The 25974-nt window shown below is 42.8% G+C and overlaps 1 protein-coding gene and 1 long non-coding RNA gene across 2 annotated transcripts in view; one reads left to right on the forward strand and one right to left on the reverse strand.

Annotated features, from left to right (window-relative positions):
• Positions 1–25974, reverse strand: part of UPF3A (UPF3A regulator of nonsense mediated mRNA decay) — a 99948-nt gene that overhangs the window by 67073 nt on the left and 6901 nt on the right. The window contains exon 2 of the mRNA XM_030199564.1: positions 25632–25738. Coding sequence (XP_030055424.1) covers positions 25632–25738 — 107 coding nt within the window. The remainder of the gene's footprint in view (positions 1–25631; positions 25739–25974) is intronic.
• LOC115468050 lies at positions 11994–24685 on the forward strand. Its single transcript, XR_003941810.1, has 3 exons — positions 11994–12302; positions 12825–12902; positions 24630–24685. It is a non-coding gene; the product is annotated as an uncharacterized LOC115468050 (long non-coding RNA).

Below are 25974 nucleotides of genomic sequence, written 5' to 3' on the forward strand. Positions count from 1 at the left end.
AAACTGGGCCCCACCAGACCCAGGGCCCCAAAGCACTTTTTTTTTTTTTTTTTTTTTTTTCACACACACGTACAGGGTACTGCAACAGAATAAAGTTTGGAAGGAAAAAATCCTACGACCCAATGACAAACTACCTCACCAGATTATTGGAGACTGCACAGGCTGTCAACTGCTACCTCTGCTGAGACTGAGAAAATACTGGCTAGTGGAGGTTCTGCACAGGTTATATATACAGGCTTCAAAAGCTTAGTGTTTTCTCAGTCTCCCTCTGCTGGTAGGAGGACATAACCCACGCGTCTTGACCGGTCTGGAGGGTCGCTGAGGAAGTACCTGCATATACCATGTAGACCACTTTGAATGTAGTTGCAACCCCCCCCCCAAAAAAAAAAAAAAAAACAACACACACAGAAAACCAGTATATCAAGCCCCATTCCCCCTTCCCCCAACTCACCCCCCTCCTTCATCAACAGCAAGGAGGTTATAAGAACCAAGACTTACAATCTTGTTGTTTTTCTCTTTGAATATAATATTTAAGCTGTCCCATGAGGATAAGGGGAGGAGGTGGATTTCTTTTGGAGGGGTGTAAATGTTCTAGAATATTGTAGTGCAAAATTGTTATTGTTCATGGTTTTTTTTTAATATAAGTATGTTCAAATTCAAGAAAAATTGTTAAGATTGTAAAAAAAATGGAAAAATCATAATGCTCTGATTTTTCTCTAGCTGGAATTCAGACCAGATTGTGGCTAATTGGGCCAATAATTTGGCAGGCCAAATTAACATTGAAGAAGATATTAACAAATTGACAAACGGTTAAAAAAAATTGTCATAAGTACATAAGTATTGCCATACTGGGACAGACCAAAGGTCCATCAAGCTCAGCATCCTGTTTTCAACAGTGGCCAATCCAGGTCACAAGTACCTGTCAAGATTCCAAAATAGTGCAATACATTTTATGCTGCGTATCCTAGAAACAAGATGTGGATTTTACCCAAGTCCATTTTAAGTTTCAACATTTTTTATTAAAGGCAATTCAAACCAAGTTACACAATTTGCTACAAAATACATAACAGTACAACATAAACCAGATTCAGTAACAGCTCTATAGTTTATATATTCCCACCTCAGAATATGTCTAAACCCCATCCAACCTCCCACCCACCCCAACGTTCCTGCCCCACCACCCAAGTCCATTTTAATAATGGCTTATGAACAGAGGTCACGTGATGGTTTGAGGGAGGAAGTCGTGTATTCCATCTCTCCGGGACTTCCCCTCCCCCCTCGCGATAAAACAACGGATAAACGCCGCTGTACTTTTCCTTAACCGGCATCGCTTTTGTGGGAAAGCATATGGATCATTTTGTCACCCGCGCCAAGTAGAATGGCGAAAAAAAGCAGCGAGAAGCAGCGTGGACCCGAAGAAAACAAGATGGCGCCGGACCCGACATTAAAACCGCCGCCACAGTTCCACCCGCTGCAGTTGCAGCAGCTCACTGAGGCGGTGAAGACAGCGCTTGAGCCTCAATTCACCAAATTGTCAGACTAGCTGGCGGGGGTAGAAGCCCGCTTAGATGAAAGACCCGCAGGACAGGGGAGCTGGAGGTCCGGGTAGCTGAACTGGAAGACGCAGGAGCTGCCAAGGACATGATAATACAAGACCTGCAAAAAGAACTGCTGAGGCAAACGCAACATTTGGATGATATGGAGAATCGATCGAGATGATCGAACTTGCGCTTGATTGGCATTCCCGAATCAGTCCCAGACCGGACCCTAGCGACGCAGTTGGAACGCTGGCTGAAAACGGAGTTAGCGCTTTCGGATAGCTTTGGACCTCTGTGCTTGGAGAGGGCGCATCAGCTGGGACGGAAGGCCACTGCTGGAAATAGACCCCGGGCAGTTATAGTCAAGGTACACAACTTCCTCCATAAGGAGGAAATCCTGAGAGGAGCCAGAGCGAAGTGGGATACCCTGGCTTATGATGGCGCAGCAGTGAAGATATTTCAGGATTATTCCGACGCTTTGCAGGATCGCAGGAAGGCCTTTGCTCCTACAGTGGGGGAAATAAGTATTTGATCCCTTGCTGATTTTGTAAGTTTGCCCACTGACAAAGACATGAGCAGCCCATAATTGAAGGGTAGGTTATTGGTAACAGTGAGAGATAGCACATCACAAATTAAATCCGGAAAATCACATTGTGGAAAGTATATGAATTTATTTGCATTCTGCAGAGGGAAATAAGTATTTGATCCCCCACCAACCAGTAAGAGATCTGGCCCCTACAGACCAGGTAGATGCTCCAAATCAACTCGTTACCTGCATGACAGACAGCTGTCGGCAATGCTCACCTGTATGAAAGACACCTGTCCACAGACTCAGTGAATCAGTCAGACTCTAACCTCTACAAAATGGCCAAGAGCAAGGAGCTGTCTAAGGATGTCAGGGACAAGATCATACACCTGCACAAGGCTGGAATGGGCTACAAAACCATCAGTAAGACGCTGGGCGAGAAGGAGACAACTGTTGGTGCCATAGTAAGAAAATGGAAGAAGTACAAAATGACTGTCAATCGACAAAGATCTGGGGCTCCACGCAAAATCTCACCTCGTGGGGTATCCTTGATCATGAGGAAGGTTAGAAATCAGCCTACAACTACAAGGGGGGAACTTGTCAATGATCTCAAGGCAGCTGGGACCACTGTCACCACGAAAACCATTGGTAACACATTACGACATAACGGATTGCAATCCTGCAGTGCCCGCAAGGTCCCCCTGCTCCGGAAGGCACATGTGACGGCCCGTCTGAAGTTTGCCAGTGAACACCTGGATGATGCCGAGAGTGATTGGGAGAAGGTGCTGTGGTCAGATGAGACAAAAATTGAGCTCTTTGGCATGAACTCAACTCGCCGTGTTTGGAGGAAGAGAAATGCTGCCTATGACCCAAAGAACACCGTCCCCACTGTCAAGCATGGAGGTGGAAATGTTATGTTTTGGGGGTGTTTCTCTGCTAAGGGCACAGGACTACTTCACCGCATCAATGGGAGAATGGATGGGGCCATGTACCGTACAATTCTGAGTGACAACCTCCTTCCCTCCGCCAGGGCCTTAAAAATGGGTCGTGGCTGGGTCTTCCAGCACGACAATGACCCAAAACATACAGCCAAGGCAACAAAGGAGTGGCTCAGGAAGAAGCACATTAGGGTCATGGAGTGGCCTAGCCAGTCACCAGACCTTAATCCCATTGAAAACTTATGGAGGGAGCTGAAGCTGCGAGTTGCCAAGCGACAGCCCAGAACTCTTAATGATTTAGAGATGATCTGCAAAGAGGAGTGGACCAAAATTCCTCCTGACATGTGTGCAAACCTCATCATCAACTACAGAAGACGTCTGACCGCTGTGCTTGCCAACAAGGGTTTTGCCACCAAGTATTAGGTCTTGTTTGCCAGAGGGATTAAATACTTATTTCCCTCTGCAGAATGCAAATAAATTCATATACTTTCCACAATGTGATTTTCCGGATTTAATTTGTGATGTGCTATCTCTCACTGTTACCAATAACCTACCCTTCAATTATGGGCTGCTCATGTCTTTGTCAGTGGGCAAACTTACAAAATCAGCAAGGGATCAAATACTTATTTCCCCCACTGTATGTGCTGCCAACTAGCCCAGAAAAATCAAAGATTTATGCTCCTCTATCCAGCCCAGTTGAAAGTACTGCAGGAGGAAGGCTGGCAGACTTTCCGAACCCCAGAAGAAGCACAAGTCCTGTTAAAAACCGAACCACCTATGGGAGTGGACCAGAATAGCTGAGAGAGACACTAACTATGTGGAGCCATGGAAAACTGGCTGGCAGAAACGCTTAAACAGGTTTGGCGAGGCACAAGACCACCTTCCTACAGGGAAGATACTTATATGAGAACACAAGGTTTATTAAGAGCACTGAGTTGTTTGAAAGGTTGAGTTGACTGTGGGGGAGGGGATGGTTGAGGCGAAGTAATTTTATAACAGCTGGTATGAATGGACATCACCATAAAGGGCGGATAGCCTGGGGGAAGAAGCAGGGCTTAATAATGGAAATAGACAGGAGATAGACCAGGCGCAGAAAGGTCCAGTTCTTATACAACGGGGGAGGGGGGAACCCGAAATCATGATACCTCTATGCTCCTATTAAAAGGGAGTTATTTAGGATTAAACAAAGGGAAGGAGGGAAGGGATGAAGAAAGGGGGGATGGGCAAGGGTGGGGAGAGAGGGAGTAGAGGAGAGGGGAGGGGAGGGGAGGGGGGAAGTTAGTAGACAACAGCTTTCCGCACCCACATCTGCACATAGACCAATAAGGGAACGGGCGAGGCTGGGTGCCCGTGTCCCATACACTCAAAATGAAAGTAATAGAACACTTGCCCAAAACATAAGACAATTATGGCCAGGGTGACTCGCATTATTTCTTGGAATGTGGGGGGCATAGCAACGCCAGTGAAAAGATCAAAAATATTACAGGCCTTGCAGAGACACAAAGCGGATGTGGCCTGCCTCCAAGAGACTCGACTCTCGGAGGCAGAACATTGTAAGCTGAAGCAGTCGTGGGTGGGGGAGGTCTTTGCAGCCTCGGCTGAGGGCAGAGCACGGGGAGTGGCTATTTTGGTCAGGAAAGGCATTGTGGCAAAGGCAGAGCTAGTTACGGCAGACCCTCAGGGAAGATATGTCCTGATTCACTTGTGGCTACAGGGCAGGGAATTCCTGGTGGTCTCCCTATACGGCCCCAATATTTACACACCAACTTTCTTTCAGTCTATAATAAAGCAGTGTGCTCCATACCCCTCGCTGAAACTGCTGGTCTGCGGAGATTTTAATTTAATAGCAGACCCGAAGATAGACACCACAAATCCGCGGGACGCACCACAGGAAGGGAGTAGAAAAAGGGCCCTCCAGACGTTTATGCGCACCCTGAACCTAGTGGATGCTTGGAGAGTTCTGTACCCTGAAACAAAAGTCTATACTCATTTGTCTAGGGCCCATGGCACTAGCTCTAGGATTGATTACATACTGATGGATAGTCAGGCATTCTCCTGGGTGCGTAACACAGGAATAGACCCTACAGAGGTTTCGGACCATGCAATTGTATGGCTGGAATTAGAAGTCCCAGAATACTATCAACATACAGGGGGATGGAGATACCCGGGATATTTATATGGGAATAAAGAATTCACACATTATCTACATACTAAATGGGAGGAGTATGAGAGATTTAACAAGCAGCATGCAGTAGAACCAAAGCTTTATTGGTTGGCCTCCAAAGCGGTTATGAGAGGAGACATAATAGCCTTTGTTCAAGCGCACAAGAAAAAGCAGGCTAGGGTGATCTTACAGTTGGAAGCTCAACTCCAGAAGAGCAAAAGAAAGTACATAAAGGCCCCGACCGCGGCAAATAAAGAGCAATACTTAGCTGCCCAGGTGACTCTTAATACTCTCATCCATAGCCAAACCACGAGATCTCTGCTATATTATAAGTGCAGATTGCAGCGGTTTGGTAATAAAGTAGGCACTATGCTGGCAAGACTGATCAAAACAGGTGGGCCGGGACGGGTGATTACATCAATACGAGATCCTACAGAGACGACAAAGCATAAAAATGAGGACATAGGGCAGGTATTCTATGATTATTTTAGTACGCTTTATGGGGAGACACGGGGAAGGAACACAGAACCATTAGCAGGCTATTTAGAGCGGGTAGGACTCCCCAGACTCCAGGCACAGCATATTGACACGCTAAATAGGCCCATTACTGGAAAGGAAGTGCAGGATACCATTAAAGCACTGGCCTTGAGTTCAGCTCCAGGGCCTGATGGCTTTATGGGACAGTATTATAAAATCCTCCCAAAACCAGGGCTGGAGGCGATGGGGAAATATCTGGAACAAGTGATTGAGGATAGGGAGTTTCCACAATATGCGAATGAAGCCCTGATCACGCTGATACCCAAACCGGGGAAAGATGGAGCACTCCCAGGGTCCTACAGACCTATTTCCTTGATTAATGTCGATGTAAAGATCCTGGCCAGAATACTTGCCACTCGCTTGGGACAGTTGCTCCCGGATCTTATAGGAGAAGAACAAGTGGGATTTGTAAGGAACAGGAAAGCAGGGAGCAATGTTAGACGTCTCCTCCTGGCGATGGCAAAGTGTCAGCGAGAACAGGAGTCAGCACTGATACTTAGCTTGGATGCCAAGCAGGCGTTTGACAAGGTGGACTGGGGATACATGTTTGGGCTGTTAACTTATATGGGAGTACAGGGGTGGTTTGGAGATGCGTTAAAGGCACTGTATAACAACCCCCGAGCAGCAGTACTGGTGAACGGAGTGAAAGGGGAGTCTTTTGAGATTAGGCAGGGAACCAGACAGGGATGTCCCCTTTCGCCCCTCCTCTTTATACTGGCAATGGAACCCCTGCTTTGCGCGCTGCAGATGGACGAGGAAGTGAGGGTGGTCCCGCTGGAGGGTGGCATAGTTAAAGCCCTGGCATTTGCCGATGACCTCCTTGTGATCACCCAGCAGCCGGAACACTCAGTAGTTAGGACTTTACAGGTGGTGGAGGATTTCGGGACTCTATCAGGATATACATTGAACATCCGTAAATCTAGGGCTTTGGAGGTGTTGCAGGGAGATACTATCAGGCAAAGGTTGACACTGCCTATGGAGTGGGAGGGGGAGGACATAAAGTACCTAGGAGTTACAATTCCTCGAGAGATCCCACAAATGTATGAGTGGAATGTGAGAAAGCTGTTGAATGACACAAAGTTGAGCCTGCAAATGTGGCAAGGATTCCCTATTTCACTCCTGGGTAGGATAGCTCTTTACAACATGGTGATAGTGCCCAGGTGGTTGTATGTGTTCCAGACCTTGCCATTATACCTGACTAAGCTGGATGAAAAGAGACTAAATAAAACTCTGCAAGTTTACTTGTGGGTGAAGAAAAAAACGAGAATAGGAATGTCAACTTTGTACCTGCTGGTGGAATTCGGAGGCTTGGGGCTGTTGAACTTACGCTATATGACAATTGCTAGTGGACTGAGACACGTGAATGATTGGCTCAGAGGCACACAATACTTTACCCCAACCTCCTTGGAATTGACGGAGGTGAAGCGGAGACATATTGGCTACCTGCTGCACAGGAAAAGCAAGGGAGAGACCAACTTACTGGTAGAGGCACAATTGTTGCCGGCGGCACAAGCGGTGTGGCGATGGCTCTGCCGGCACCACGGGTTCTTGGCTCGCACGACCCCCTATCTTCCAATTTGGGGTAATTTGGAATTTCCGCCGGGCCAGAGCCATGCGGCCTTTCAGCGATGGAGGAATAATGGACTGGAGTACCTCCTACAGGCGATAGATGAAAAGGGAAAAATCAAGCCATGGGAGGAGCTTAGGGACCAGTTTTCTCTGAACCCGTCAGATTGGTTCCATTACTATCAATTAAAGCATTATATAACTAGCCTTCCACAAGAAGCACTGACAGAAGATGTGCAGGAGGAGCTGGGGTCAGCACTCTCGCTGGGAGCACAGCAGAAAGTCCCGCTAACCTATTACCACAGACATCTAAAGGACATGGCAAAAGAGCCAGACTTTGAGACATTGTCACACAGATGGAGCACAGAGCTGGAAACTGAAATTACGACAACCATGGTACGGGAACACTTATTAGGCTATCGCAAGAATACGGACCAAATACATTACTGGGAACTTCAATTTAAATTTACAATGAGAGCATATATCCCCCCAAGAAGGGCGTTTCACATGGGACTGTCGCCAGATGGAGCGTGCCCCAAATAAGGGGAGGGTGCAACTCTGGGCCATATGTTTTGGGGCTGCCCGCGAGTGAGAACCTTCTGGAGAATGCTGACTCAGCAGACTGCCATCATTTGGGCGATACATTGGCAAGTTGAGGCTAAACTTCTGTTTGGACACCCCCGGCTGACGGGATCCCTGCCAAGGTGATGCCGGGCGTTTCTATCAAGAGCCATAATGGTGGCAAAGAGGACAATACTACTGGCATGGCTGTCTGCGGAGGGCCCTACACTCCCTCAGTGGAGAGGACAGATGATCCACTTGTTGCGCACTGAGAGAACAAGACTGGGAGCTCGAAGGCCACAGATCATAAAAACTTTCTGGCACTGCTGGACTCCTTTCTGGCTGACTTTGACACCCCGAGCCAGAGGACAGATAATGAACATGTGATAGGGGAGTGGAAGCAAAGTAATCACAGCATGGGGGATGCGGACTATAACTGTGATAGGAGAGAAGGGAGGGAGGGGGGCAAGGGGAGGGAGGGAGGCAAGGGGGGGGAGGGAGGGAGGGAGGGAGGGAAGGGGGAGAAAACTGTAAAAAGTTGTTGGAGAGTGAGCAGTAATGCAGATCAAGGTGAACAGCAGAGAACACGGGGAACTGCAAGCTAGGTAATGCAATACAATGATCTAGATGCTAGAGTGTTTGTGTTAGATATGTAAACTGTTCAAACCCTATTGAAATGTCGTTTTGAGGTTTTTCTACAATAAAAATTATTGAACCATAATGGCTTATGAACTTTTCTTTTAGGAAGCCAAGCCATCCAAACCATTTTTAAACCCCATTAAGCTAACTGCTTTTACTACATTCTCTGGCAATGAATTCCAGAATTTAATTACACGTTGAGTGAAGAAATATTTTCTCCGATTTGCTTTAAATTTACTACTTTGTAACTTCATTGTGTGCCCCCTAGTCCTAATATTTTTGGAAACAGTAAACAAGCGATTCACGTCTACCCATTCCACTCTACTCGTTATTTTATAGACCTCTATCATATCTCCCCTCAGCTGTCTTTTCTCCAAGCAGAAGAGACTTAGTCGCTTTAGCCTTTCCTCATAGGGAAGTTGTCCCATCCCCTTTATCATTTTCATCACCCTTCTCTGTACTTTTTCTAATTCCACCATATCTTTTTTGAGATGTGGTGACTAGAATTGCACACAATATTTGAGGTGCGGTCACACCATGGAGTTATACAAATGCATTATAATGTCCTCATTTTTGTTTTCCATTCCATTCCTAATAATACCTAACATTCTATTTGCTTTCTTAGCAGCCGTTGCAAACTGAGCAGAGGGTTTCAACATATCATCACCGATGACATCTAGATCTTTTTCCTGGTCAGTGACTCCTAATGTGGAACCTATAGTTTGGGTTCCTCTTTCTTACATGCATCACTTTGCACTTGCTCACATTAAGCGTCATCTGCCATTTAGATGCCCAGCCTCCCAGTCTCTTAAGGTCCTCTTGTAATTGTTCACAATCCTCTTGCGATTTAACAACTTTGAATAACTTTCTGTCGTCAGCAAATTTAATTACCTCACTAGTTACCCCCATCTCTAGATCATTTATAAATATGTTAAAAAGCAACAGTCCTAGCAGAGACCCCTGAGGAATCCCACTATCTACCCTTCTCCATTGAGAATACTGATCATTTAACCCTATTCTCTGTTTTCTCTCTTTTAACCAGTTTTTAATCCATGATAGGACACTACCTCCTATCCCATGACTCTCCAATTTTCTCTGGAGTCTTTCATGAGGTATTTTGTCAAACATCTTTTGAAAATCCAGATACACAATATTGCCAGCTCACCTTTATCCACATGTTTGTTCACCCCTTCAAAGAAATGTAATAGATTGGTTAGGCAAGATTTCCCTTCACTAAATTCATGTTGACTTTGTCTCATTAATGGGGAAAGGGAAGGGAAATGGGACTTGATATACCACCTTTCTGAGTTTTTTTGCAACTACATTCAAAGCGGTTTACATATATTCAGGTACTTATTTTGTACCAGGGGCAATGAAGGGTTAAGTGACTTGCCCAGAGTCACAAGGAGCTGCAGTGGGAATCAAACTCAGTTCCTCAGGATCAAAGTCCACTGCACTAACCACTAGGCTACTCCTCCATATTAATCCAAATATGCCTTGTAATTTTGTTCTTTATAACAGTTTCTACTATTTTGCCCGGCACCGACGTCAGGCTCACCGTCTATAATTTCCCGGATCACCTCTGGAAGCTTTTTAAAAAATCAGCATTACATTGGCCACCCTTTAATCTTCCAGTATCATGCTTGATTTTAAAGATAAATTACATATTACTAACAATAATTCTGCAAGTTGATTTTTCAATTCTACCAGTACTCTGGGATGAATACCATCCGGTCCAGGCGATTTGCTACTCTTCAATTTGTCAAATTGCGCCATTACATCTTCCAGGTTTATAGAGATTTCATTCAGTTTCTCTGACTTGTCAGCTTTGAATATCTTTTCTGGCACCGGTATGTCTCCCAAATTCGAAGCAAAGAATTCATGTAATCTCTCCGCTATGGCTTTGTCTTCCCTGAGTGCCCCCTTTTACCCCTTGGTCATCTAGCGGTCCAACTGATTCTTTTGCCAGCTTCTTGCTTTTAATATACTTTAAAAAATTTTACTATGTGTTTTTGCCTCCAACGCAATCTTTTTTTCAAAGTCCCTCTTCGCCTTCCTTATCAGCACTTTGCATTTGACTTGACATTCCCTATGCTGTTTCTTATTATTTTCAGTCAGATACTTCTTCCATTTTCTGAGGGATTTTCTTTTAGTTCTAATAGCTTCCTTCACCTCATTTTTTTAACCATGCTGGCTGTCATTTGGTCTTCCTTCTTCCTTTTTAATACACAGAATATATTTGGCCTGGGCTTCCACGATGGAATTTTTGAACAGCATCCATGCCTGATGTAAATTTTTGACCTTTGCAGCTGCTCCTCTAAGGTTTTTTTTTCACCATCCTTCTCATTTTATCATAGTCTCCTTTTTGAAAGTTAAACGCCGATATCAAATGTGATCATATTATGATCACTGGTATCAAGTGGCCCCATCACCATTACCTCCTGCACCAGATCATGCACTCCACTAAGAACTAGGTTTAGAATTTTTCCTCATCTTGTTGGCTCCTGTACTAGCTGCTCCATAAAGCAGTCCTTGATTTCATCAATGAATTTTACCTCACTAGCATGCCATGATGTTACATTTACCCAGTCAATATCGGGGTAATTGAAATCACCCATTGTTATTGTGTTGCCCAGTTTGTTAGCCTCCCTAATTTCTGGTAGTGAAGGAGTGGCCTAGTGGTTAGTGTACCAGCCTTGATAGCCAGAGATGGCCGGTTCAAATTCCACTGCTGCTCCTTGTGATCTTGGGCAAGTCACTTAACCCTCCATTGCCTCAGGTAAAAATTAGACTGTGAGCCCTCCAGGGACAGACAAATACCTAGTTGTACCTGAATGTAACTCACTTTGAGCTATTACTGAAAAAAGTGTGAGTAAAATCCAAATAAATAAATTTCCACATCCGTCTGTTCATCCTGGCCAGGTGGACGGTAGTACACTCCTATCACTATCCTTTTCCTTTCCCCTTTACACGTGGAAGTTCAATCTATAGGGATTCCAAGATGTGCTTTTTTTCCTGCAGAATTTTCAATCTATTTGATTCAAGGCCCTCTTTAACATACAATGCTACCCCTCCACCAATTTGATCCATCCTATCACTACGATATAATTTGTACCCTGGTATGACACTGGTTATCCTCTTTTCACCAGGTCTCAGAGATGCCTATTATATCTAATTTTTCATTTAGTATAATATATTCTAACTCTCCCATCTTATTTCTTAGGCTTCTGGCATTCGCATATAGACATTTCAAACTATGTTTGTTGTTCCTATTTACATCTTGCTCATTAGTTGACAGTGTTAATTTGCAATCTTTTGTCTGCTTTTTATTTAAAGTCACAATCAGCGTTGCTTCAGGAACAGCAATAGAAATTTTTTCTGAGACTTTTTGTCCCCCCCCACCCCAATTTTCTTTTCTTTAGTCCTATGAGACCAGTCCAGAAACCCTCCCTAATTGAATATTAATGAACATGCTTCCATTCTCATTTGTTCTCCTGTTTTCTTATTTTTTTTTTTCAGTTGAAAGTACTTCTAATTTACCTCAATGGATTTTCACACAACTTCTGACTCAGCAGGAAAACTATGTGTTAGTAGAATACAACAGTACCTTCTTTATAAAGGTAATGGATGATGATGACATTTGACTGGAAGCATGAACACGAGCACCATTGCTTGGTCATTTGAAATACCGACGAGCATTCTAAGGCTGCATGGTGCCCTTAAAGGGAATCACACAGAACTATTTTATTTCTCTGTCTCCATCTGTTGGTCAACAGACATAATCCACAGGTTCTGAACTGGTCTTGTAGGACTAAAGGAATGAAAATGTTCAGGTAAGACATAATTTTGGGGAATGATATTGGATTCGTCTTTGTCAACAGAGCCACAAATTAATAGTTTGATCATAAAAGCCTATTTTAAGTTAAAGCAACTACGTTTGTTAAGATCTTATTTTTTAGAAGAACATTTTTAGATCATTGTGCAGTTAACAATCTTACCACTATTGGATTAAGGTAGCTCAATTTATTTCAGCCTTTCTTCTAAACAACTTTCCACGATTTAGTTAGTTCAGAATTCTAAGGTTAGGTTAATATTTCATAAAATTAGGTTAGATCATGTAAGTCCTTTACTGGGTGAATTACATTGGTTACCTGTGAAGTCTCGGGTTATTTTCAAGATATTTTGTTTAGTATTTAAGTTTTTGGAAGGTACATGCCCTGAAGACAGTTCTCAGTTGGTGACTATGTTAAGATCTTAGATAAGTTCTAGGAGGTGTAATTATTTATTACAAGTTTTTCCTTCAACTAAAAATATACATTTTAAGTCTGTCTTTTCTCAATCATTTTTCTTCGTAGCGGTTCATTACTGGAACGATCTTCCACTTGAATTACGCCTGATTAAGAATTATTTTCTGTTTCATAAAACTAGACAAGGTGGGTTTTAACTTATATTTTTATTTTAAAATTTTAAATGTTTTTATTTTTGGGTATTTGTAATTTCCTGATGTTTTGTTGTCATTTTCTTTACTGATTGTAACTCGCCTTGAATCTAATATATTGAGAGTTGGTGAGAGATAAATCCTTGATAACATAACATAATATAACATAACACATAATTTCTCCCCATCCACACTTCTCCTTTGAAGTGTTGGTTTGTTTAAAATGCAAGAGAGTTGACTTTCAGTTGGGGCAGGGAGCTATAAGGAGGTAGTTAGTGAGGCTCCCAACTCTCCTCTTCTACTCAGCCTTTTATCTGCACTTTTTGACCCCCTTTAGATGTATTTATTGCTCCCCATCTCATCAGCACTTACCTGGCAGGACATTTGAGGCAAATTCCTGGCAGCATAGCTTCTATACCACCAAAAAAGGACCGCGAGAAGGGCTGCAACTGAGATTCCAAGATGGCGGCTGGACATGCGTCTCTCTCGCTGACCCCGAGTTCTGAGTGGGTAGAGGAGATTACCGTGGAGGTGCGGGCTGCGATGGAGAACACTATCGGAAGCAGCTGCAGGTGATTATAGACAAGTTGTACATGATGGAGCAGTATTTTACTACTTTTGCAAATGCTTTGCACATGGTACAGCAGCGCGTGGGAGTCGTAGAAGACCACATGCAGCTCCAGATTTCAACCCGGCTTTGGGAACTGGAAAGTAAGGTTGATGAACTTGAAAATTGGGCATGCCAAAATAATCTCCAGTTGATGGGCCTCCTGGAGACTCTGCCTGATTCGGACGTTCAGGGCTTTTTGGAATCCTGGCTCACCCGTTCGCTCCAGCTTACCAACGTGGTCAGCCCACTGCACATAGAATGAGCGCATCAGTTAAGCCCATGGATGGAGGATCATGTGTGACCGAGAGCAGTGATATTCAAATTGCTCAATTATGCCCATAAACTTGAAATTCTTCAGGCCATCGGTGGAGGGACTTCCCTCGAGTATGAGGGGAAAAACATCTCATGTTTCCAGAATTATTCTGCTTCTGTCTCTGCTGCCAGGAAGACATTTCACCCTATCTGTACAAAGTTGATGCACCTTCATATTTGGTTCACCATGGCCTACTTGGCGCAGTTGCACTTTCTGCACAATGATGTTCCACATGTGTATGATTCAGCTCTGGAGGCAGCCAAATAGGTGGACCAGCTAGACCTCAAGAACCAAGGAGCTCAACCTACTTCTTGAATATTTGTTTGATTTGAATATTTTCTTCTTGTTGGATGGAGTTACCACAGCATCCCGGCTGTGGGCCTTGGCACTTGTTGTGTTTGCCAACTTCCAGTTTCTGACCAAACAAGGTGTGTGCGATGAAACCCTGACTCTGTGACTTCTCCCTCCACTGCAGGCATACCATTGAGACAGTCATGGAGATGCTGCCAGCCTGTTGCTTGCTGGGGTAGAAGCTTTTCTTCTACTTTCTGTTGGGACTTTCTTTCTGCTCCTGTGATGGTGACCTTGCAGAGACCTCTCACTGGCGACTACTGTGAACACTCCTGCTCTCTCCTTGCCCTTGGCATCTGGCCTGATTGGTAACTCAGGCTGTGTGGACTGACTGTGGACATTGGCATTTTGAGCTGTTTCTGAAAGAATAGGTCAATGTTGTAATTTTGGGGACAGCCGAAACCCGAAGGGTGTTGGGGGGGAGGGAGGGAGGGAGGGAGAAGTTTGTCGCTTGCGGGTACCCAGGGTGATTAATTGCACATGCCTTATTATTATTTGAGGCTCTCTATCTGGTTGGCTTTGAGGGAGTTATCTTTGTCTACCATGGGGGTGGAGACTGGGACACCCCCATGGTGTTCTTTGAGATTGTGCAGCTGTCTATTCTTCCTTTGGTGTTATTTCTCAGGCTCTTAAGGTTCTCACCTGGAATGTGGGTGGAATCCACTCACCCATTACGCAACATAAAATCCTGCAGACTTTGTATAGGCGACATGCATCTATTATATTTTTGCAGGAGACGCACCTAGATGGCTTAGAACATGCGAAGCTGTGTCGCTGGTGGATGGGGGAATATTTTCATACTCCAGCTGTGGGGAAAAAAGCAGGAGTGATCGTATTGCTTCATAAAAGCCTTACAACGAGCACTCACTCAGTGATTTTAGATACCACAGGTCATTTTTTCATTGCCATAGTCACTCTCAATGGGGTTAAATGTAATCTAATGTGTGTGCACCTAATTCTTTTGATAAAAAAATTTATAATTCTGACAATCTGCCTGTTATTATGGAGGGAGACTTTAATAAAGCTCATGATCCTCAGCTGAATCGGTGACATCCTTCAGGCACAGCCTTGGCGCTTCCTTTGGGGGGATCTCTTGGCTTTGTTCTGCTCTTGACATGGTGGATGTGTGCCAGACTCTACACCCTCTGGAACTTGACTACATGTATTTGTCCAGAGTGCACTCCATGATGTCTTGTATAGATTATTTACACTTAACCAGAGATCTCTTCCCTGCGGTGGAGTTGGTGGAGATTGGGCTGATTGAGGTTTCAGACCCTGCCTGGGTAAAAATGCAGCTTTGTTTCTCCGGGGAGCTGCTGGGAGCATGCACTGGAGATTTCCCATTCAGTTATACCAGGATCCTAAATTTGCTGAGTATTTGCTTTCTAAATGGGACACCTATGCACAATGCAATCAAGCCCATTGTACAGATCCTATATTATATTGGGAGACAGCGAAAACCATTTTCCGCTGAGAAATTATCACATATTCTAGTGGATTCAGCGCCAGGAATTATTGAGATTGGAGAGGAGAGTCACCTATTTGCGAAGGCAATTTGGGAAATTCTTTCCCTTGCATTGTAAGGCTCAGCTCTTGGAAGCTCAACAGGCCTTAAGTGCTTTCATACGTCATAATGCCCAATGCTCTATTGACTATTATACAGTAAGTATCACCTCTATTAATGCGCTAATAAAAGTGGTAGTCTTTTGGCCAGATTTGTTAAATGAACTCATGGCCCTACTAAGACTGCCGCTTTGCGCAATGAGCGGGGGGAATTGGCACATACCGATATGGAAATTAATGCTATCTTTCGGACTTTTTATGCATCATTGTATGTCAGTTCCATGCAGACACCACTGGTGAATGACATTTATTTATCTAACTCTTCCTCACATTGAGGCCTCTGCTTTTGATAAGCTGAATGCTCCTATTCAACCTGCTGAAGTGGATTGGGCGATTCACAGAGCCCCCTTAATAAAGAACCAGGTAATGATGGGTTCCGAAGCGAATTTTATAAACTATCAGTTGATACAGTTACCCCGATCCTTGCCGATTGTTTTAACGCAGCTGTTGCCAGTGGTTCTCTTCCTGCTTCCCTTAACATGGCCCAAATCATAGTTCTTCTGAAGCCAGGCCTGGCTCCAGACAAGCCTGAATCATATCGCCCCATCTCCCTTCTAAATTTTGAAGTTAAACTTTTTGCTAAGGTCTTAGCCAATCGTCTCTCCCAGATGTTTCCTTCGCTAGTTGCTAACTCCCAAGTCGGTTTTGTGACTGGGTGGGTGATCTCTAAAAATCATCACAGTGCTTGAATCTACTGAAGTAGAGGGTCTCCCATCATTACTTGTCAGTTTTGAAGCAAAGAAAGCCTTCGACCACGTGATTTGGGATTTTCTATATGGCACGCTTGACACTTATGGGATCAGGGGTGGGTTTGTACAGGCTGTGGCAGCCCTTTACCATACTCCTCAAACACGGGTCTGGGTCAGTGGTCATACATCTGCCCCCTTTGGTATTCATAGGGGTACTCGGAAAGGCTGCCCACTGTTGCCCCTTCTGTTAAAACAAACAGGAGGGGCGACAGCGGGCAGCCTTGCTGAGTAGATCCCTTGATAAGTTGGCCAGGAGATCCAGGCTAATAAGCCAGGAGATTCAGGCTAATATGGAGATTACAGGTTTATAGATGAGTTTGGAGGAGTTTAAGATTGCCACTTTCGCTAATGATTTGTTGGTTTATTTACGAGATCCCTGGAGATCTTTAGCAGTCCTGTTGGAAAGCTTCAGGAAATAAAGGGATTTCATGGGTTTTTGTTTAAATTTAGAGAAGTCAGAGGCTTTGGCAAGCTAGGCATCATTGCGCTACCACTGGGTACCGATGTTTCCCCTCCACTGGATGGAGGTTTCTTTTCAGTATCTGTGTATCCAATTATCTAAGGACCCTGCCCAGACTTATTGGATCAATGTTACTAAGTTGCTGATGGATACTGCATGTCAGTTGGTTCAATGGGCCCATTTACCACTGTCAGTAAATGGTAAAATTCAGCTAGTCCAAATGGTACTCTTCCCAAGATGGCTTTATGTGATACAGGTACTTCTCATCTGCTTCTTGCGCCGCAATTTGGATAATCTTCGTCGGTTGCTCAACAAATTTTGTTGGTCCAGGAAAAAACTTAAGTTGTGGCATTATTTGATTAGTTCCTGGTGGGCAGGGGGTTTTGGTATTCCAGATCTGTGCCTTTATAATATGTCATGTCTGCTCTGTTATCTTCGTAATTTGGTCATGGAGTCGAGCCGTTTCATCCTCTATATTTTTTGCATGCCCATCTTTCGGCAATTCTGAATAAATTTAAACAGAGTCTTTTGCTGCATCCATTATGGCATCTCTGGTGGGACCTATTAAGACTCTGGAGTCAGGACTTCCATAGTAGTCTCCCTTTGCCTTTTGTAGGGAATGCAGCTTTTCCACCAGGACTGGAAAATGTGGTCTTCCAGAGATACAAATCTTTCGGTATTCTCTTTTTAGAACATCTGATTCGTGAAGATGGGTTGTTTATGTCCTATCAAGACTGGTAACAGCGCTATTCTTCTTCCCTGGTGGGCCAGTTTGTTTATATGCAGATGGCACATTATTTTGCTGGGTTACCTTCCGTGAGTGTATCGCTCCAGTTCAGTTATGAATTTTTGGAAAGCGATACTGCTGGTCAAATTTTGGTCTTTTGGTTTAAGAAAGCGTTGGTTCATTACCAGCCAGCACAGGATATACTCCTCTTGGTAGACCCTTCCAGTTCACTTTTACCCAGCGTGTTTTTAGCGTGATCCCTAACTTGGTACATAGTGCTGAACTCCAGGAGTGTCAATTTTGGGTGCTTCATAGAGCTTATTTTTAGCAGCAGTGAGCATTTCATGTTGACTGTGCCGGTTCCTCTCAGTGTTAAAGTGCACTGACCCATGACAATACTTTTTATCATGGGATTTGGCAGTGTCAATGTATACCTCCAGCGGATTTTAGCTTAACCCTTGCGTATTACTTTGGAAGGGCTTATGTATAATCTCAGTGCCTTTTTTGGGGTGCAATCTGGCAATGAGCGCCGCTTTTTGAGCAAAGCTTTTATCGCTGGGAAAATGTATCCTCAATTATTGGGTATTGGACACACTGCTTACTTTCTGGTATTGGAGAAACAAGTTGTATGCTTTGATGCTGTGGGAATCTAATGATGCTAAACACCATTTGAAAAGACAAAAGCGATTTCTCACCATCTGGGAGCCTTACTTATATGCCATTTCTCTTCAAGCTTGTAGTCAAGTTTTAAATGCTTTTCAGCTTGCGCCTCAGGTACCTTCTGGGTTGAGTAGAGGGTTGGGAGGGGAGGGTTCTGGGATAGGGGGGAGGGTTCTTTTCCCTTTTCATTGGTGCATTCAGGGTTATCAGAGCCCAGACCCTGAGTGTTCTGTGTTCTTGTGCCTTAAGGTGGGTGGGGGGATGGATTAGGGTGGGGGATTGTTTGTGGAGCTATTTTGCAATGCCTGGCTCTTTATTGTTTCTTATTTTTTTAGGGTGTTCTGTCGTAATGCAAAGTTTTTCAATAAAGAGAATCTTTAATAATAAAATACAAGAGAGTTAAAACATCTAGACATAACTGAAACTAAATGGAGACATACCTAAAAGAAAAAGCTCTTCCAATGGCAGGACAATCTGTGAAACAAGCCTCTAAAGAAGACAGCAGATTCCCATTAATTTCCCAACAAATCACAGTGCAACAAATTGCACAAGCTAGATGGATGTAAGAACTATCATAAGGCATGATTTTGTTTTTTTTAATTTTATTTTTATCAATTCACAAATTAAACAAGAATATTCTTGATTCAGAAAAGATAGGTAATATTAAACTTCATATTACATAAATTTTTATAATAAACAATTTATATTATTATCTATTGTCTAGTCCACTATTAGAGGGAGAGAGCAAGGTACAATTCCATGAAATATTTATATACTACTTAAAGTTAACATAGGAAGAGAAACACAGACCAAATTATTATATTACGGAGTAGGAGAAGATATTGCTATAGGCTGCAAAACTGGAGTTACAACGGTCTTCGAGTCCAAAAAAGATGTTAAATGTATAGGATCATAAAAATCATACTTCACTGAGTTTAATTTTAATACACACTTACAAGGAAAATTCAACCAAAATAAACCGCCCAGTTGCACCATCCGTGGGCGGAGTTTAAGGAAAAGTTGGCGCCTCTTTTGGGTTGCTCTAGCAATATCTGGAAAAATTCTAATTTTACAATTCATGAAAAGTTCTTCTCTATGGCGAAAAAATTGCCTCAATATCCAGTCTCTATCCGGTTGTAGTACAAAAGTCATAATCAAAGTAGCAGGTTTGGAGCCCAAATTATCGTCTTCAAGCATTTGTGTGAGGTTTAAAGTGTCAAAAGAAACATTGGCTCCTTCAGACATAGGTTGATTAGTATTCTTCTTTTTATGTAGTAACAAATAGTATATTTTAGAGACCGGAGGGTAGGCCTGCTCAGGAATATTCAATCTCTCAGATAGATACTTTTTAAAAGTTATAAGAGGAGCAACAGAAAGCATTTTAGGAAAATTTATTACTCTCAATGTTTTAGATCTCTGTTGATTCTCCAAATTTTCAATCTTATATTGCAGCATCAAATTTTCTTTAATCAAATCTACTTGAGTTTGTTGGAGCGACTGAATATTGGTAGTATTAGAGTCAATTTTTTTCCATAGTTAGAGTTTTTGTTTCCAACAAGGAGATTTTTCCCGAGGGAATTTGAGTATGTTGAATTACAGATATTAGTTTTTGGGAAAACGAAGGTTTCAAACTTAAAAGAGCTTCCCATATGGTGTCCAAAGTAATAGTTGAAGGTTTTATAGGCAAGAAAGACTTACTTAGAGAAGTTCCAATCTCTAATTCTTCTGAAGGCTGTATCTCCTTGGCAGCTTCAGAGTCAGCAGAAACGCCGCCTCACTCATCTGAGTAGATGTATTGGGCGGTTTAATGCAGCGACCTGACCCTGCTACAGGAAACACTCCCTGAACGTCGAAGTAAGGGGTTTCCTGATCGCGTCGTTGCTCTGCCGCCGGCATGAGTGGAGGCATCCGATCGTCGGGGCTGAGAGAAGTTTCAGCCTTAAGCTGGAGGAGCAGGTCACCTCCCACTGCTCCCTCCAGCAGCGAGGAATCCAGCCCCGAGAGGTCTGGGCACAGTGAAGCAGTCCATAGGTCTGACCACAGGATTCGCAGGCGTAGCGGGGTAAACGTGCTGCTTACCCCTCTTTTTAGGCATAGGTGAGTAGGAAATTTTCCTTTTACACATCAAAGAGTGAAGGTTAGGAGCGGGGCTGCTTGACTGCATTCCCTTCACGTCGCCATCTTGTCTCTCTCATAAGGCATGATTTTGATGATGATAATTGATGGGAATACCAATTATAATTGGAGCTCTTGGAATGATACCAATGGAACTCTTAATATTTGGAAATTTTAAATTTAAAAGCCATAATCCTATTATTTTTGCAGAAAAAAATAACTCTATTTGAAACAGCATATATTTTATACCAGTATCTCTGATCCCATGTCCTTGGATAGGACCTGAATCAATGGAGTTAAAACCAGTCACCACTGGCTTTGTCCCATAAAGAAATACTACTACTACTAATAATATGTGAATGATTCACAGTAACATAGTAACATGTTGCCAGATAAAATATTTGGCCCACTAAATCTGACAGGTTGCCCTCGTCCACTCTACTACAGCTAAGGATATCTCTCAGCTGGCATCCATATAAATTTGAATGCCTACAGGATATTATGTCTTATCCTTTTTGACTATAATTACATTAGAATGAAGTCCATATTAGGGAACCTAGTATTCCAAGATCCTTCTGCAACTCCATTCTGGTTATTGACCATGCCATTTGTCCATCCTAGAAGCTCAAAGCAGCCTTACAGTTCAGTGCAAGATAATTTTGTTCTAAGTTTTGATCTCCTACCATTCAGGATAGGTAATCATATAAGTTTCCATATATCAACCAACACCCAGGAATCCCTGGAGTGGAGGAGTTTTAGATAATGTTTGCTATCTAAATAACATAAAAAATTCTTCTCATTTTCTAAGACATCTGGAATCTGTGGACTCAGTGACTGAGGACGTGTGGCTGGTTACTCTTGACATTGTGTCACTCTACACGAAGATTCCTCAAGAGGGGGCTTTGCAAGTGGTTAAGGAGACAATAGAATCCCGGGTAGAAGCTCAACGGATTTCTTCTCAGTTTATTCTATCATTAGCTGAATTAGTTATTTGCAAAAATTATTTTTGGTTCAATGAAAAGTTTTATCTTCAGATACAAGGTGTGGCTATGGGGGCAACTTTAGCCCCCTCAGTAGCTACTCTATACGTTGCTAAACTTGAATCCAAAATATACTCCTCGAGATTCTTCACATCGGTACAATTATGGAAACGATTTTTAGATGATGTCTTTTTCATATGGACTGGATCCAAACCGGCTCTTGAAGAATTTCTCAGCTGGTTAAATACCTTAGATTCGAATATCACATTCACAATGGGTGCAAGTAAACAGGCGATAGAATTTTTAGATCTTTGGATCTATAAGGAGAGGGATAAATTATATTCCACTCTTTACAGAAAGCCTGTAAGTAAGAATACTTTTCTACAATTTGGTAGTTTCCATCCTTACCATTTGAAATTTAATTTGCCTGTAAGCCAATTTTTGCGAGTCAGAAGAGTTTGCTCCACGCTATCTGACTTTAAACAACAAGCTAAAGCATTAAAATCTAGATTTTTAGCTAGAGGATATCCAAAATCCTCTGTGAAGAAAGCTTACACTAGAGCACGGTTTGCTCAATGCCCATTACTACTGCAGGAGGGGAATGAGAAGGGTGAAGAAGGCTTGACGTGTGTCTTGCCTTTTAATCAGATGAGTCAGAGAATGGTACAGTTCATAAAGAACCACTGGCATGTTCTTCAATTATACCCGTGTTTTGGGGAATAACCTGTGATATCTTATACAAAAGGGAAATCTATAGGCGAACGTTTAAGTATAAACAAGTTTAAGAGCCTTCTCCCAGATGTATTATCTAGAGGAGGTCAGAAAACATGTGGTCATTGCCAGTGGTGTGATCTGGCGGTGACAGGTGAGGTGTGGATGCCCCCTGCAAAAGATAAGATTTAAAAAAAACGATAGAATGACAGACTGCGATAGCAGTGGGGTTGTATATGCGATCATGTGCCCGTGTGAGCTTATATATATTGGTAGGAGCACAAGATCTATTAAAATTAGATTGAACGAACATAAATCTAGAATAACAACACAAAATATGCAAGCCCCTTTGGTGGAACATTGGCTGCAGAAACAGCATAAAATAGAAGATCTGAGATGGAGGATTGTGGAAAATATAGAAAGAAGGAGGGAGGGGGGGTCTATAGCAAAAATTTTAAATTTTAGAGAACAGTGGTTTATATTTTGGCTTCAAACAGTTATACCTAAGGGCTTAAATGCAGAGTTAGATTGGAGGTCTCTGATCTAATAAAGGGAAGCCGAGGAGACTCTGTGGGGGCGGGGCTACTGACGTTATTGAGTAAGGGTTGAAATAGAATTCTGAAACACGCCGCCGCCATCTTTACTAAGAAATACTATGGTGGAGCTGGCGCTAGGAAGACTACCGGGTAAGCAGTTAAGAAAATTATAGGGTAGAATGTCGCTTCTGGGTGTTAGATGAGGACGTACACCTAGGAGAGATAGAGTTTGATTTAATATTTTTCTTTCGCAGGGGTAGGTCCTTGAGACAGCTTGCCGTTGCAAGCGAAACATGCATGTCGGGCAGTGATACCCCCTAGTCCGACAGATAAGATAAGTGCTAAAGTATCTATATAAATTATAGTTTAAGTAGCCTATAAAAGAATAAATTGGGCTAATGAAGAGGTTGATGTTAATATCGGTCGCCACATAAAGCCTGTAAGGGTGGTGGACGACACACATCACTGAGGCACTCTATAAAAATATAGCAACATTATAAGATAACATTGACTGCTGAAGATTCTGTGAACAATATTTAAAGAAATATATATGTGGTGAAGAAACACAATAATATATTTATTGTGGACTGGCTTAGTTAACTGTTGAGATATATTTTGACCAGTCCAATCATTAATTGAATCGGCCACTTATTGAGTATTATGCTATCTAAATAGGTCACATAGATTTTATTAATTATTGTATTTTATGATTTTTATTACATACTACTAAAAAAGGCCCGTTTCTGGAGCAAATGAAACGGGCGCTAGAAAGGTTTTCCTCCCCAACCACCCCTCCCTACCCACCTCTTCGTCTTTGTGAAGGCACTGACGCCATTGCTCCGCACCTCGTCAACGCATGCCACCTTCATCTCCTGAGTCCTTGTTCGTTGTGAAGCCACTGACGCCATTGCTCCGCCCTCGATCTGTGACGCCACTGCTCCGCCCTCAACGTCATAATGTTTGACACGAGGGCGGGGCCCAGAGACAGTGATTTCGGTGGCTTCACCACCACGAATCCTTTGAACCCGAAGGAAGTGCCCGAAGGAAGTGACACTGACGTCAGTGTCCTCAGAACGTTGAGGGTGAGTTTTATTATATAGGATATGGGTGATTTTATTTGTCTTTGTTGTACACTGTGATGGGCACTTTTGTAGAAATGGTGATCAAATAAGACCGCAATTAAGGATGTGCATTTTGGTTCGGGAACATAAATGAATAATACTACATTGTTAAAGGTACATTAAAAAACTTGTATAAACAAGGTCCTTATTATAGAAGCAACCCCATGTGTAAATGGCAGCATTTTTACATGTTTGGAGAACTGTGAATGATAGAGCACATGGGAGGGAGGGAGGGGGAGTATAGAACATATTTATCAATGCAGTATATAATACCTGTATATTGTTATAATATTTTATAAGTGCTATGACACAGTACTAGTTACAAGGGGATTGAGGGAGGGGGGAGCAAGGGGGCATTTGTAAAAAGTGATGAAGGTCACTAATAGACCATGCCCTAGAATGCTTGGACATATGTACCGGTGTATACATACATTGTTGGATGTATTTATTTTCATGTGTCATCAATAAAAATGTAGTTTTTTGTATAGATTTTTAATAGACCACAGCACTTTGAATTTAATTTTTTTAAATGTATCCCATTTTATTATAGTTGTTTCCAATGTTAATGTATTTTAGAATATCATTTTATAATATTTATTTCTGAGTTTATGTATTGAATTATTCATTTATTTGCATGGCACTTATATACCACTTTGCTCTTTTGAGTTGCATGATTATGCATGACTTGTTAAGCATTTGTACTTTTCTAATGTATTTTATGTTTTAACATATTGGCATACAATGTTTTATGTATATTTCTCTTTAGACTCCTGAGGCAGACATGGTTGCTGACGAAACCTGGCCCCGTTTCAAGCCTACAAGGTGTTTTTCCAGAATAAAATCTGTGTATGAGATATTTTTGTCTCCCTTATGTTTGGAAGTGCCTTATTTTCTACACTACTCTTTTTATTTTTCTTGATACTCGTAGTGTTCACTGTTCCCCCACATCACTGGCTTGTCCCTCAATTCAAAACAGGGGCCATTCACATGTGGGGAGGCTTAGTAGGGTTGGATGGTAAGAGGGCGTGGGTAGGACCAAGAAAGGGCATGGTCTAGGTGGATTCCCAATTTCACATAGCGAATCCACATGTATTTTGCAAAATATAGACATTAGTACTTACAGTTGCCCTGAGGAATGTTTAAATAGTGACGCCTGGGCCCTCCACCAATGCAAGATGTCCCCCTCCCTCCTGATCAAGCTCCCACCCTGAAGCCAGCTATCACCCCATGTTAGAATCTCCCCATGACACCTCATCCACAGATCAACACCCCTCCCTCCAACACACCCCCCCCTCCCCATTTCAGCCCCCCATGTGGTGATAGTCCCCACATGTGGGGAATAGCCCTACATATACAGCCTTTCTCCAGGTTCAACTCCCCCCCCCCCCCCGGAAATGTATTTCCCTCAGCAGGCCCAATCCCACCTCATTGGGGAGAAAAGCTGGAATGGGGGGGGGAGTGGATGGCAATAGGATGGTTCCCCAATGCTGGGATCAGGCCCTTTCACGAGGAAGCAGTGACTGTAGAAAGCTGCTCCCATGTCTATATGGAGGATGGTTTGTCTGCTGGTTTTCCCCATGTACTGTTTGCTTAAATTTCTGCTCCCTACATAGCCTCTTGTAAAACAGAATGGTAATTCCCCTTATCCTGACTTGGACTTGTGAATTCCCCTCTCCACTTTCTATCTAAAATCTACCTTCACCACTTTCTATCTAAAATCTACCTTCACATACTATTCTTTCCAGTTTAGGTAGTCTGATTTTCTCACCTCGGATCAGCTGTGCAAAACTCAAAGTAGTCATGAGAAGGCAGAGGTTGTAACTGTTCTTCCAGTTGCTTCTTGGTTATGGTTGGAGGCAATCGACGAATAACCACCTGAAATATATAACAGACAAGTACATTATTTATAACAATATTTCAATAGACAGGTATCCAAAACGATTTTGCCCTTTTAGAAAACAGAAATCAAAATATCATAGCATATTTTGATTCCTGTAAAGAGGTAAAGAGAGGTGATAAGAACTTTTTTAGATATAATGGGGAAAGGAGAAAAATAGGAATGGAATTGTAAGACTGAAAGATACTGAGCTATGTGTAGAGTGATGAGGATA

The sequence above is a fragment of the Microcaecilia unicolor genome, chromosome 4, assembly GCF_901765095.1.
Source record: "Microcaecilia unicolor chromosome 4, aMicUni1.1, whole genome shotgun sequence".
Lineage (NCBI taxonomy): Eukaryota > Metazoa > Chordata > Amphibia > Gymnophiona > Siphonopidae > Microcaecilia > Microcaecilia unicolor.